Genomic DNA, 15,089 nt, shown 5'->3' with positions numbered 1-15,089 from the left:
TGTCATATTATCCTTAGAAGTTTTATTATTGTCATGAGTATATAAAGTGTGTAATTTAAATGTTGTTTTGTTACTTAAATATTTTAAGTAAGTACTTTAAGAGAACCAAAGCACATAATTTAGTCTTACTTGAAATCTTCATTAGTACCTGATTACGGAAATAAAGTCTGATTATTATAAACTGCATTTTATTATGGTCACCCTAAAACTACAACCAATGTCGAAATTATAACTATTGAACGAGTTATCATTTTGCCTTTGGCATTTTACATAACGGCGAGCGTTTTTATAATGACGACGCCGTTTGTAAACGGCGGAATCATACAAATTGCCTGCGACATATATACCGGATAGACCGGAATTCCATTAAGTTTCTATTTAGATAATTTTGCACACCAAAAAAGCTAAGAGTTACAAAACAATGAAACCAGTATTATATAATTACATTTTTTTAAATCCTGCTTTTTGGGATCGAGAGAAAACTGTGAAACTACCACTATACGTTTTACTATCTATCACTACCACTAACTACCACTATCTATAATATCCGGCAAACTTCTTGAGCATTTGTTGACGTAGTGGGGGTAAGTTTGCGCATGGTACACTCACGTGCAAAAACATTATTTACTCTGCGTCATAATGCAATTAAATTACTAAAATCAACATATGTATTTTTTATATATTTATTAGAACATCAACAAAAAATGTAGGTTAATAATTGTAATAATTTAATCTTGGGGTAAAATAGATATTCCTTCTATTAAGTCAAAACTAGAGCTGTTGCCAGGTCTTAGTTCAGATGAACCGAAGCTGGTATTTGTATATTTTTTTTCGTTATCATAATCTTGACCATCATCATCATCACTGTTTTCATCACCCGAGTCGCTATCATCGTGATTAGTCGACATAGGGCTCATCGGTGTAGTTTACAACTCGGTCGATTCGGTCTTCTTTTTTGTCTATAATTAATAATTTTTTGAAGATATTCGATTCGATCGAATGTTACTTTTTTCAATTACCAGCTTCCGATTATTTTCTGTTCTTTTTTTCCATCTAAAGCCTAGCTCTTTCATAATACGTCGTAAGCTTCATTCCGAGCCATTAAAATTTATATCTTCTTTAAAATTTTCGAAGCCTTTCTACGGTACGGAGTTTCGCTGCTTGTTATGTAGTTATTATGATTACATCTTTTTATTACAGATTGAACGAAACTATCCATTCCGGTAACTTTCTTCTTCCCTGATCTTTTCTTACCCGGAGTCCGAAACACGGCGAGCAAGCCAGAGCCTTTAGCTTCCTTAATAATGCACCTAACAGTCCTCACTGATGGTTTTGTTACTTCCGAAGTCTGTTTTAATTTTTCCATATCATTCTTCCCCTGTTTTATAATGAAGCAATATACGTCGTACACAAATTTTCTACCCTTTCTTTTGAATACTACACCGGTTTGTCGCGGCATAGTGTATGTTTTATAAAAAATCAACAAACACTCAACAAATAGCAATGGCAACAAAGTCCACAAGTAATTATAACAAATAACTTAACGATTAATAACGATAGACTTTAATAATATAATAACTTTCCACTGTACGCAAGCGTACTTTTGGGAGCAAGCGGAATGAGGGCGCGGTGCGGGACGCAAGGTTCGACTGATCTACCAATAAAGCGCTCGATACGATTTCCCCTGCCGTCGCGCCTCACCCTCACCACCAAAGTGATCTAAAATTCGGTTCTGCGCAGTCAAGGTCATTTGCTCAAGATGTTTGCCGGTTACTATATTTATTATGCGTTTCGGTTTAAAGGGTGGGGCAGCAGTTGTAACTATACTTGGGACCTTAGAACTTATATCTCAAGGTGGGTGGCGCATTTACGTCGTAGATGTCTATGGGCTTCAGTAACCGCTTAATACCAGGTGGGCTGTGAGCTCGTCACCCCAACCAAGCAATACAAAAAAACGTCTCATTAAAAACATTTTTCGTTTATTTTACCCGAACTCAAACTCTTTTAAAGTTTTCCATCGAGTAGTTAACAAATCAAAAACAGACACACTCTTTACGAATGTATCAGTGGAAAACTAGACATGAAACCACTCAGAAACTTTTTCTTTTTAAAACCTATCGAAGGACAAATTTATTTAAATGCTCTCTTGTCATTGTCAAAATTTTATATCTTTTGGCAAGTTGTAAAATGAATTTATCTTTTATATTTTAATTGAACAGAGGAGAGATGTTTTTTATACTAACGAAGTCTTTAAATTTCAAAACTTTCAGACGAGAGATGGAAATGAATCGTCTAATGACTTTTATGTTTTAATAAAAACAGCATTTTCACGCGGGCGTAACCACGGGAGTATATTATAAGAATAAAAATATATCATTATATTTATGACTATTCATAGAACTTGAAAGTGAAATCGTTAGTGATCCTGATTAAGGCAACTATAGGGGCGTTCACGGATTTCAAATGTGTTATGCACAAAAATGTCATCCACGATGAAGGAACGATATTGGGTAATATGAATCGACTTTATCGATTACCAGTGGTGGGCTGCATTCTGAACTACCGAGGATACTGTCATTTTGCCTACCACAAAGCAGTGATGTGTTCTGGTTTAAAGGATATGACATTTTAATACAATTGAGGCTTCAACTAGGTATATATCCCAAAAAGGGTGGCATAGTTCACGTTAATATAAGGCTTCAATAACCAGTTAAAACTGAATGCACCCTGATTTCATATATTCTAGAGAGGTACCGTTAGAAAAAAAAAATGTTTTTTTACATTGGAATCGCAGGAAAAGAAGTGAAGTTTATAACGATAAAAACAGGGGAAAATGATCAAAAAACTTAAATTATTCATTAAAAATTATCGCCAATCACGGCGAAGGTATATAGTCCATGCAAACATTAAATTAAAATGCAAGTCTTAAAACTCACAAAAAATTAATGAAATTGAATTCCTTGTTCTTGTTTAATTTAATTCCTTGTCCTTGAAATTTAATTTAATTCCTCACTTTCTAAATAGGATTTAAATGAAATTCCCAACCACAAGAAACAACGGAATATTTAACTTGAACAATAAATCGACTTATTATGTTTTCAGCCAACTTTTGTATAATGAAACACGTCTGTTTTATCAAAAACAAACGCTTTTGTTATAAAGAAAACAAATTATTCAAATTTTAGTCCGCGAATTTCGTTTCTAATTGTGTCAAAACTTGAGTGGATACTTTGATGCTATTTGTTAAATCTAAAAGTTTGGAACAAAACAATATTGAGCGGCGAAGATTTTTTGCAAAATATGTTTATTTGTGTCTCAATTAAATTGACTCCGTCAAACATTTACAACACATTTTGTAATCACTCGTGTCTCATTGGTTTTTTACTGGCGTTGATACTGAGCGTAAAAACAGAACTATGCAAGCGATAAATAAAATTCTTTAAAATTACCCCACATTGCATTATCTTGATCAAACCATTATAATTTAGTATCAATAATAATATTTAGATGAAAAAATGTGGTGAATTTCAGAAATCAATTTCAAAGATACGATAAAGTCGAAACAGCTTCCTTAAAGTTTTTTTTTTTATGAACAAATCAACTCCAGCTAAGCGATGTTGACAGTCATTAATTTTTTTTACAAAAGAAAATTAAGAAAAAGCTTCCTACGTATTTTGACACCCGTCGAAATGGACTTCATTTTAATGGATTATTAAAACAGCTTCGTTAAAACTACAAAATATTTATCACATACTTCAAATTTTGTTTTACATTTGCCTGTGTTTTTCGCGGCGACGATTCTTGGATTGAATCTTAGTTAGATATTTCTAATTAAGTTAAAGGACCAACAAACACATTTTAGTGTTTTTGTGTCTAGGTGTACTGGATGTTTCAATTTGATTTTTAAAGAACTAATAGACCGCACTACGAGCAATGTTCTATATTCATGTAGTATAAATACTTTTCGGGACTAAACATCAAATTGCAATAAAATATTTTGGTTTCCAAATTTCCACTAATTATAATAGATAGGTACACAAAATACATTTTCATTAATATTACTAATGAACAGGACAACCCCTATTATCTTGGCCGCCTCTGACTACATATCCGAACTAGGCGACGTGACAACGCAAAGTCGCTGTCGCCCTAAACATATCCTTCTGATCCCTTCTCGGTGCATTTAGGCTCTTCAAAAACTGGTCATCATCCTCGTCCAAATGGTCAAATACGAAGAGTTCGACGGGCAACCTAGCCCATGGAAACAACCCACTGAGTTTCTCGCCGGATCTTATCAGCGGGTCGTAATTCCGATTCAGAGGTAGATTCAGCGAAGCACTGCTGTTACTAGCAGCTGGCCTACCCGTCCGCGCGTAGTTAAAATTGCCTCTTAGGCTACCAACACCTAAGTAGGAACAAAAATATTGCCTCTTAGGCTACCGACGCCTAAGTAGGAAAAAATTAAAAAATATATTGGTAAACCAAATAACGTGGGCTACGTTGCGTTTTGAGTTCTAACCTTGTGTTTATTTTTCTTCTGTGATATTATCCCTATAAGTATATACATACGTGATTGTATTCTGTTTAATAGGCAATTTAGAGGGAATCCATTACTAAGAAAATTGTTTTTTTTTTTCAAAATTGTCGATACGTTACACAGACTATAATCAGACTTGCACAGTGGTGGGAGACTGTTCTGACAAAACTTACCTAAGATTGCCGAGGTAAGGATGGATGATGGAAAAATAATAATATTGCTTCAAGATGATTTTCGATCTACATTTTTCTCATTTAAAAATAAACATTTAATTATACCACCAATTTGGACACAATGTAATATATTTTTGGAATTTGTCAATCGTCATGTAGCAAATATTTGAAGAGTAGTGATATGAGGAGTAAATACGCTGATAAACTAAAATTAACTTAACTGTATTTATTTCGTTATCGAACTAACAATTCGTAATACAATTATTAACGTTTTGAACTGTAACTTCATTTAAAAAAAAAACTTATTTTTAGATAACATAACGCATTTTTTTAATTAATTACTGTAAAAAATTAACAACATTAAAACAATCTTTGGTACCTATGGTAATGGTAATAATTTAGAGCTTTCTAAATAAAATGTTTTTTCGAGTCGGTCGTAAAGTTTCCGACACTATCCGCAACATACCAAAGAAGATTAGTACTTCATTAAAATTAAAATATAAAAGTAAGTGTTATTTTAAACAGTAATAGTATGTTATTAATTTTATACAAAAATAAATTATAGAAGGAATAAATAGGTTTTTTTTATTGCTTAGATGGGTGGACGAGCTTACAGCCCACCTGCAGTGGTTACTGAAGCCCATAGACATCTACAACGTAAATGCGCCACCCACCTTGAGACATCAGTTCTAAGGTCTCAAGTATAGTAACAACGGCTGCCCCACCCTTCAAACCGAAACACATTACTGCTTCACGGCAAAAATAGGCAGGGTGGTGGCACCTACCCGTGCGGACTCACAAGAGGTCCTACCACCAGTAAATCATTTGTAAAGTGCACGCGACATAAGCCAATTAGGGCGATGCAAATAATAACCTACATGTTTCTGGCATCACGCCCAAACCAAAAGCCTAGTTTAAGAACCCCATTAACAACGACGCATCGTTTTGTACATATAATTTAAAACGACTTTTAAGCATTATTCTTTTTTTTTTATTGCTTAGGTGGGTGGACGAGCTCACAACCCACCTGGTGTTAAGTGGTTACTGGAGCCCATAGACATCTACAACGTAAATGCACCACCCACCTTGAGATATCAGTTCTAAGGTCTCAAGTATAGTAACAACGGCTGCCCCACCCTTCAAACCGAAACACATTACTGCTTCACGGCAAAAATAGACAGGGCGGTGGTACCTACCAGTGCGGACTCACAAGAGGTCCTACCACCAGTAAATCATTTGTAAAGTGCACGCGACATAAGCCAATTAGGGCGATGCAAATAATAACCTACATGTTTCTGGCATCACGCCCAAACCAAAAGCCTAGTTTAAGAGCCGCAATGACATCGACGCATCGTTTTGTGTACAACACAATCAGATTCAAACTTATTCTGCAAGTTATTATTCGACAAAATTTATCTACCTATTTAACTGCCTTACCTTTACCTTAGTTGGACTACCTGTGTTCTTTAATCATGTTAACATTTTTTGGAAACATAATGTGTTTCTTTAATTGGCTCATGTTTGTGAAAACATCCTCTGTACCCTGTGTCTAGTTAAATGCTGTAGAAACATTGTTGATTAAATAAATAAATAAATAAATAAATATAATTTAAAACAACTTTTAAGCATAATTCAATCTCAGTTTGACTTAAAACCGCCTACGCTAATAAATTCGTCCGTGGTACCAATCTCTAATCGTTGTCAGTTCACGGCAACTCGACTCCGGAAAATTAAGTGAGCCGTAAACCGCCCTAGATACATCGAAACATCGTATTATGTTAATCGCTTTTGCCAGTCGACTGACACGAACCAGCAAATTCTCAGATAAATTAACATTACTGACTTTATAAAGGCATTTCGGAATTTATCAATGCGCATCGTAATCTAAGAGGATGCTTAAACAATTTTAATTCATTTTTATAATTATGACGATTATAAATATAAAATCGGAATTCATGTTGTAGTACAATTTAAGGTTTTTGCAATAAACGCAGTCTTCTGTCTGTGAAATTTTCTATAGAAACGGATAGATGATAGTCGATGTAAAATAAACATGTCTGTTTAGCTCTACTTCCATGATATCGATTTTATTTTTAAATAGGAAATTGCTACAGAATGCCGAATGTATTTTATTGCAAGCATGAGTGATTTTATTGTATCCAACGAATGTAACCCTTTGCCCATTAAAAGTTAGTTAAGATTATTGTTAATGTCTCTCTGGATTCGTAGTAATAGGTGGGTTTGTGGTACCGCAGCCCATACACAGCCCACTGAGTTTCTCGCCGGATCTTCTCAGTGGGTCGCGTTTCCGATCCGGTGGAAGATTCTGCGAAGCACTGCTCTTGATACGGCTAGCGTTATCAGCGCCTCCAGTTTTGAGCCCCGAGAGCTCACCTACGCGTTAGAGTTACGCTGACATAGCCTCTCAAGGCTATCAGGTAGGAAAAGGTACCGCAGTTATTAAATATGATTTAAATCACAAAAATAATTTTCAAATAGGTTCACTATTTACAAAAAAGAAAACTAATGTTTGAGTTTATATGTTGAATTGACTCTTATACTGATATGATTATCTTAACATGAATTACCATATTTATTTCAATCACATTATTACTTATTTACTTTTCCAAATAATACATCTTAACCAAAAAGACATCTACAAAATGGTGTATTTTTTTTCTAAAATCTCAAGAGTTAAAGTCCGAGTCAAAGAAAAGCATGTGCAGTCCGACTATTGAACTGAAACTAAAAACGATGCAAAAACAATTATGGATAAATTAATTATTCATTATCCAATTTGTACAATAGATCTCTTTCGACAGGCTTGTAGGCGTCTATTGTTAATAATAATAATGTAAGTGATGTATTAATGTCAATAAGCTTAGCTCGAAATTCAGTTCCTTGATTGTTATGCTCATTAATGTTTCAGTTTGCATAAAATCTTGATGAGATAATAACTGTATAAAAGCGAAACAACATGGCACTTACTATCGTCATCAACATAACATTAATTATTAATATATCTGAGGCTCTTCAAAGACAACTTTTTATAGGGTAGATGAATGAATGATCATCTATCGCTCTACCTGGTGTTAATCCGACGCCAGAGCCAATTAATCTCGCAAAAAAAATCAAAACCAGCGCGCACCCTGTGACATATTTAGAAATAACGGCTATCCTTTGAACCGGAACACATAATTATGTCACGGCAGAAATAGGCAGGACAGTGGTGCCAACCGTACTGTATATAATAATATCAATAGTAATATTACAGACCGTCAGAATTTAATAAAAGAAAAACTAGGGAAGTAATAACGACGTTTCAAAAGACCAGTGATTCCATATCTGTATCTTTTGATTATTAACCGAAATGACTGCTAATATCTAAGATCCGAGATTCTCTGGTTGATTTAGCTCTAGGCTCAGCCTGAGGGGATGGGGTTACATATCTTCATGTTTGAACGATGTTGCACATTGCGCGTTAGTTATATAAAAAACCACTGTTTTAAATCTACTCAAAGACTCTTTACAAGTGACAACTACTCAAAGAGTTTTGTTTTTCAATATTCTCAATTAAGCTGTACCTAATAACATAAAAAAACAAATTACTTTGTACTTTCTTAGCATCTATGATTACATTCTTACCTTCTCGGTTACGGGTAAGCCTGCAAACTCCTCCGAAGTAAGACAGTCGCCTTTAAACCAATTCGCTAAGCGACCAAGTTCTCCTAGCACGTTCGAAGGATTCAAAGAACTAAGCGCCATTATTTCGGATTAAAAAGGATTCTAATCAAAATTTTAGTGCATTTCCCAATCACGTCAAAACTTGTAATTCTATTAAACTTGAATTCGATAATACTTTAAATTCGAAACCTAACTTTACCTAGGAGTCGAAATGAATACTAAAATAGATATAATGAAATATCATTGTCAGGAAAAAAAATACTTTTTAAGAAAAGGTAATTTTTAGTAGCAATGTATTTTTGGTGTTCGCAAGAAAACGCGTGCTTCCCTTACGGTGGCGCTCAAAGGACTGTTACGGTAGAATCACAGCACTGATGTTATTCGAATTACTCGCTAAAATTGAAAGTCGTTCCTCCAAATTCGATTATGCCGTATCTTCAACCTGTAAAGCTCATTTTCAGATGTCAAAGGCCGCGACTAAAGAGCATGCGCAAAGGAAAGACAAAGATGAAACCATTTCTAACACTTCCTTGCGTCCTTTGCACCAATCGTACAGGCAATGGCTCATGACGTAAAATGAAAACATTACGGTGGGAGTGAACATTGTTGGAGCATCAACTGTATGTTTTATTCAGAACTTTAGTTACAATTAAGATTCCAAGAGCATCTGTTTGTCTCCATTTTCTAATCAAACATATGATTTTACTACATCTCCGTTTATACGATTTTATCGAACTAAAGTAAAATTTATATATTGCTAGCCCGCACGGGTAAGTAATTCCATCCTGTCGATTTCTGCCGCGAAGCGCTCGTTCTTTCCAGTATGGTAGATGTGCAGCCTTTACGCAATGAAAATGAGACCGGACCCGTTACTGTTTTTTGCCCGACCGATATTCTATTTTGATTTAAACTGAGGAGTTTTTATTAGCATTGCACTTTCGTAGCGTGAAGTTTGTCATGTAGCCATTGCTTGTGAAATTCAAATAACAATACGTGACTACATTTACAGTTGAAATAAGGTCCTAAGCCCAGAATTTACTGAAAATAGCTTGAAGTTGATGGCAAGGGTGTTTACGATTTGACATTGTTCTGCCTATTTTTAACGTAAAGGGTTATCCCTGTTTGAAGTTTTATCCTATCCAATTGAAAGGAGACTACGAACTCGTGTCTCCGAGGCAGTGGAGTAGAGGCGCTGGCTTCCAGACATCGGTAACCATTTCTAAGACGGGTGGTCTATGAACTTATCAACCAGACTAGATCAACAAAACTAATCGTTGATCAATACAGAGTAAAAATAATATCTAACAACTTGTGATGTAAATTAATACTCAATTCAATCATTGAACCCTAAACCAAAAAAACCTAAACCGAAAATTATTCATTTGCCTAAAAATATCCAAAGTATAACATTCAACTGGTTCAAACCAGTGAAATTATTATAAGTTTTTATTTAATATACTAGTTTAATGTTGGGTGCCCGACTGGCATGAGACTCTGGGTTGTCAGTTCCGGTATTGACCGGGGACACGTGTATTCCGCTTCAGTCTGGCACGCACTAATAGGGGGTGCGAATGGTGCGATAGATACGCGGGCGCGTATAGTGCGGGGTGGGTCGTCGCGACACGGACCTGAGTCACATGCCCTTTGGCTACTGTTGCCACGCGAAACGGAACGCTGCGTTACACTAGAATGCATAATCTCAACCATTTCAGATCCCACACTACAGTTTATAAGTTTTAACACTCAACTATATACACTCGCGAGCAAAAGTTTGGAATCACTTACTTGAAATTGGTTCCGCGCGATCTTGTGTACTAAATATTTTTGATAATCATAAAAATTAGATCATTTTAAAGGTTGAGCTCTTAACTTTAAGCTGATATCAAATTCATTAAAATCAAGCCAGTATTTAAGAAGCTATCTTGGATTAAGTAAAGGAATAACGAAAAAGACGTGTTTTAATTATTTGATACGTCGCGAGTTGCGGCCTATTGACCCCTAAAAAAGAACCTGTTATCGGATTTTCTTTATCAGTCGACTTTCAGACGTTGACCGGTACATATCTCCGCTACTTTTGACCCTTTACCTTGTACGACAATTGGGACAATACCTACAGAAGTAGCACAAATCATAGCCCTATTGCAAGAAGAGCTCAGCCAGCGGGTTGTCGCTCGTCGGCTCCAAATAAGCCAGTCCTGTTTCAAAAGTTTGCAAGCGCTTTCAGGAGACTGGTAGCGTTATCCCGAGACCAAGATCTGGACGGCGCCGGGGCATATCGGAGAGGAATGACCGTTTTATCGTGTTAACCTCTCTCTGAAATCGGCATTAACCTGGTGTCGACGTCCAGCAGGAGCTCCAAGATGTTCGTAGGGTAGCAGCCAGCAAATGGACAGTTCGTCGATGACTCAAACAAGCGAATCTGACTCCAAAAAGGCCTGTCACAGGCCCGAAACTCACGGTAGCTCACCGACAAGCACGCCTTCAATTTGCTCGTACCAATCTTAATTGAGAGGTTGAGCAATGGAGGCAAATCCTGTTCTCCGACGAGAGCAAGATGTGTTTGCACGGTAGCGACCGAAGAGGTCGGGTCTACAGGCGGCCTGGGGAGCGATTTGCGCAGTGCTGTTTCGCTGAAACAGTGGCTTATAGGGGGTGGCTCTTATATGATGTGGGCCGGCATTTCCTTCGACGGTAAAACCGAGCTTGTTTTCGTGCCTGGCGGGGGACGAGGAGGCGGTCTAACTTCGGACCGGTACATTTCCAATATTCTGCTGGAACATGTCGTTCCCTATGCGGGATATGCCGGTGACGACTTCCTCCTTAAGCACGATAACGCTCGTTGTCACACTGCCCGTGGAACAATTGAATACTTCGAAGAAGTCTATTTCGCCACATTGGACTGGCCTGCACTCAGTCCTGACTTGAATCCTATTGAGCACGTGTGGGATGAACTGAAGAATAGGGTTCGTTCCAGAACTTCTGCTCCTTCATGCCTGAATGAGCTGAAATCGGCGTTGATTGAGAAGTGGGAAGGTATCCCACAAGAATCAATTCAAAAGCTGATCAGGTCTATGAAGAATCGTCTTCGAGGAGTTATTAGGGCAAGGGAAGGGAACACAAAATACTGACATTTAATTTTAAGGCTAAATAAAATTTTTATTTATTAATTTTTGTTGTTTTATTCATTCATTATTTTTCCATATTTCCTTTTTTTCCTACCTCCTTCACTTAATCCGGGATAGCTCCTTAACTACTGGCTCGATTTGAATGAATTTGGTATCAATTTAAAGTTGACAGTTAAACCTTTAAAATGATGCGATTTTTATAATAATTAAAAATTTATTTAGTAAGCAAGATCGCGCGGAACCAATTTCAAGTAAGTGATTCCAAACTTTTGCTCGCGTGTATACTTTATTCAAACAGACTGACTGGTTTCGACGCTTCAAAAATTCGAAGACGAAAAGTTGGAGGAATTACTCAATCAAGACCAATGTCAGAGGCTAGCAGAAGTTGAAAAAACATTACAAGTAGATGAGTCAACTGTTTCAAAACGTTTAAAAGTTTTAGGAACGATCCAGAAGCAAGGACATTGGGTACTGTATGAATTGAAGACCGAGAGACATTGAACGGCGTTTTTTCATGTGTAAACTACTGCTTCAATAGCAGAAAAGAATAGGATTTTTGCACCGAACTGTGACTGGCGATGAAAAGTGGATGCACTACAATAATCTAACGCATAGAAAATCATGGAGTAAGCCCGGCCATGCATCAACATCAGTTGCAACACCAAATATCCATGGTTCGAAGCTTTTTTTCTGTATTTTATGGTATCAGCAGGGTGTAATTTATTATGTGCTACTCAAACCAAATGAGACTATCATGGGGGATTGCTATGGACTTCAATTGATGCGATTAAGTTGAACCTTAAAAAAAAAGGCCGTTATATGAGCAGAGACATGACAAAGTGATTTTGCTACATGACAGCGCTTGGCCTCATGTTGCAAATCATTGAAAATCTACCTGGAAATGCTTCAAAGAGAAGTTCTACCCACCCACCGTATTTACCTGACATAGCCCTTTCTGATTTTCACCTATTCCATTCAATGGCACATCCCCTAGCTGTCCAGCGCTTTTATTCATATGAAGAAGCTAAAAAATGGATCGATTCCTGGATAGCCAGAATGATGGAAGAAAGTAGTCACTAGCGATGGGAAATACTTTGAACAAAAGGTTTTAAATAAAGCTTTTATTTTGAAAAAGAAACAGCGAGAACTTATTCAGGGTCCTAATATAATTTTAAAGGTTTTATTTTTAAGTATTCAATGTCATTTTTTCATCATGGAAGCCATTTATAAATGGAGATTATTATTATTATAAGGGTATATTATTTATTTATTTACATTTAAAATGTATGACATTAACATTACACTTAGAATATTGGATTTTGGCACTAAGCAAATGGTTTTTTGACACTTAGACCTTTCTGATCTTTCACTTAAGATAATAGAACTATTTAGTACTTGCAGGGCCGAATGCCATGTCCTTATCTTCTGATTAACAACCTATTACATGACACCAGACTATTATAATGCAGAATCCTTTCACTTTAAAGACCCCTGTAGTCTATATTGAATATGTATATCGACTCTTGAAAGGCAAACGTGACTAAGCGACAATGCGTCAACTTTACAGTAGACTAATTTAAAGTTGAAATACCGGAAAAAAAATCTATTTTAACAAATCTAGCCGCAGGATTGAAATTATTTTAATAGACCTAGAATTTTTTTTTTGCGCATCGAATATGGTTATTTCCTATCATTTATGTACAAAGCAGTTATTGTCGCTTAGTCACATTTGCCTTTCAAGCGTCGATATGGGAAAATCCCTCATGTAATAAGTAAAAACATGCCTAAAAGAACTCAGTCCCTGAAGTACCAACCATTATACACTATATTTTCAGATTGTATTATATTTTTAATATGAGTCCAATTTTTATTTGTTTTCATCAGTTGTGCTGGCATGAAGTAAAATTCATTGGCTTAGATGGAAGAAGTACTCACACCTTGCTTAGTGTTGTAACTAGACCACAATAACTCACAAAAAAAAATAACAAAATTAACAATATTAAAATCTTTTTGAAGATTAAAGATTTCCAAATATTTAAATTACATGCAAAACATAGATATCCTATATAAAAATTTGTTTTGTCAATTTGATTGATTTGACTTGCCAGTAAGCAATGTTTTGATATTGTTAGATGTGTACCTAGTCACTAGTTTTAAGGAGTCTGTTTATTTGGAAGTGTAAACTAATTAAAACATAAGTTTAAAATATGCTAATAATATGTTCTAGTAAGTTATACACATAATTTTAATTTTCATTATTTTTTCTACTTTATAACTTGTTTCATTTTAACAGTTGTGACAAAGATAATCAAATAATATAAATGATATGGTTGGCGAATGCAAATAGTCCTTACGCTGAAAAAACACAGAAAGTATTTATTTAAATACCTTGTAATTTACTAACCTTTGGGGTGATGTTGATATCCATTGCAGCTGTTGACTAAAATCGATACCTAATCAACCTTTATCAGTTCACTTTGTGACGTAAACACAAGGCACTCTAATTACAAAAAATCTTAACTGTTAATTTTACACTCAACTAATTTAATAATCAAACGATGCATTTTGTTAGAAAATATAAACCAGACTCGTTAGTCCACTCCATAAATTGGCACAAATAGTGACAGATTTCCGTTTACTTCAAAGAGCAAATTAATGTTTAGTGGTGGTTTAGTGTTTACTTGTCATAGACCTTAATACTCGTCCGTTGTTTACTGCCATTCAGTTTCAAAGAGTAGGGTTAATAGGAAGGAAGCTAGTTCGGGGCTCCATAGATTGTAGTTATAGGACTTATGAGCGACGTAGATTTGTAATTTGTACTTGTATTTGTTTGGACTTGGCGGGAAAGGCGTAACGTTGTTGAAATTGTTTTATTTGTTGAGTTTGCGTTTGTTCGGCGTAATCGTACAATAATTATGATATAGGAGCCGTTTTCCATCTCTGAAAGTACACGAATGTGCGAAAAAGAAGCAGAACGCTTGATTTGGCTTGTCAGACACTTATCTAAATATGTAGTATTTAAATTATTGTCTCAATCAGTTTTTATAGATTTTTTTTTTATTTATTTCTTCTTTCCAATTTTTTTCTCTGTCATTTTTCTTTCTTCCTTTTATTCTTAGACTTCCTCCAAATTGCTTGAAATTTTTCTATCTAGATGTGGTAGTGGTCTTTTTAGTCACCTCTCTTCCAAAAAATCCATTGAAACTCTCAGTATATTCACACCTTTTTACTGAGACTAATAGTCTTATAACTAATATAACTTATAACTAATAAAGCTTTATTTGATTTGCATTTAGTTTTGTTCAACTTTTCATAGAACAGAAGGCCTTCATTTACAAAAGTTACGGCATGAAACCTATTATTTTTGCTCACTGCTTTTGTTGCCCTCATACATCTTATTTATTTTGTATGATATCCATGCTCACGCAGAAAGAACAGGTTACTGTAGCGTCGCACTTCGGAAATGTGAATATTATAGATTTTACTAAGTTAACCCTACAGTTTCAATCTATCTTATCTTAACTAAACTACCTTTAAATCATTATTACTATGAAATGTTTCGTGAACGCT

General features: G+C 35.5%; 1 protein-coding gene across 2 annotated transcripts in view; it reads right to left on the bottom strand.

Annotated features, from left to right (window-relative positions):
- The window catches only part of LOC101736509 (myotubularin-related protein 8), a 61,236-nt gene extending 46,766 nt beyond the window's left edge, over window positions 1–14,470 (bottom strand). The window contains exon 1 of one of the 2 annotated variants that reach the window (XM_038015297.2): window positions 13,924–14,470. In XM_038015297.2, coding sequence (XP_037871225.1) covers window positions 13,924–13,947 — 24 coding nt within the window. In that variant the 5' untranslated portion in view covers window positions 13,948–14,470. Of the gene's footprint in view, window positions 1–8,355; window positions 8,741–13,923 lie in introns of those variants that run through there. The other variant, XM_004922654.5, reaches the window with a different exon arrangement.
- Window positions 14,471–15,089: the final 619 nt, after the last annotated feature.

This window comes from Bombyx mori, chromosome 14 (assembly GCF_030269925.1).
Source record: "Bombyx mori chromosome 14, ASM3026992v2".
In the NCBI taxonomy this organism is placed as follows: domain Eukaryota; kingdom Metazoa; phylum Arthropoda; class Insecta; order Lepidoptera; family Bombycidae; genus Bombyx; species Bombyx mori.
This window is presented reverse-complemented; position numbering and strand designations above follow the sequence as displayed.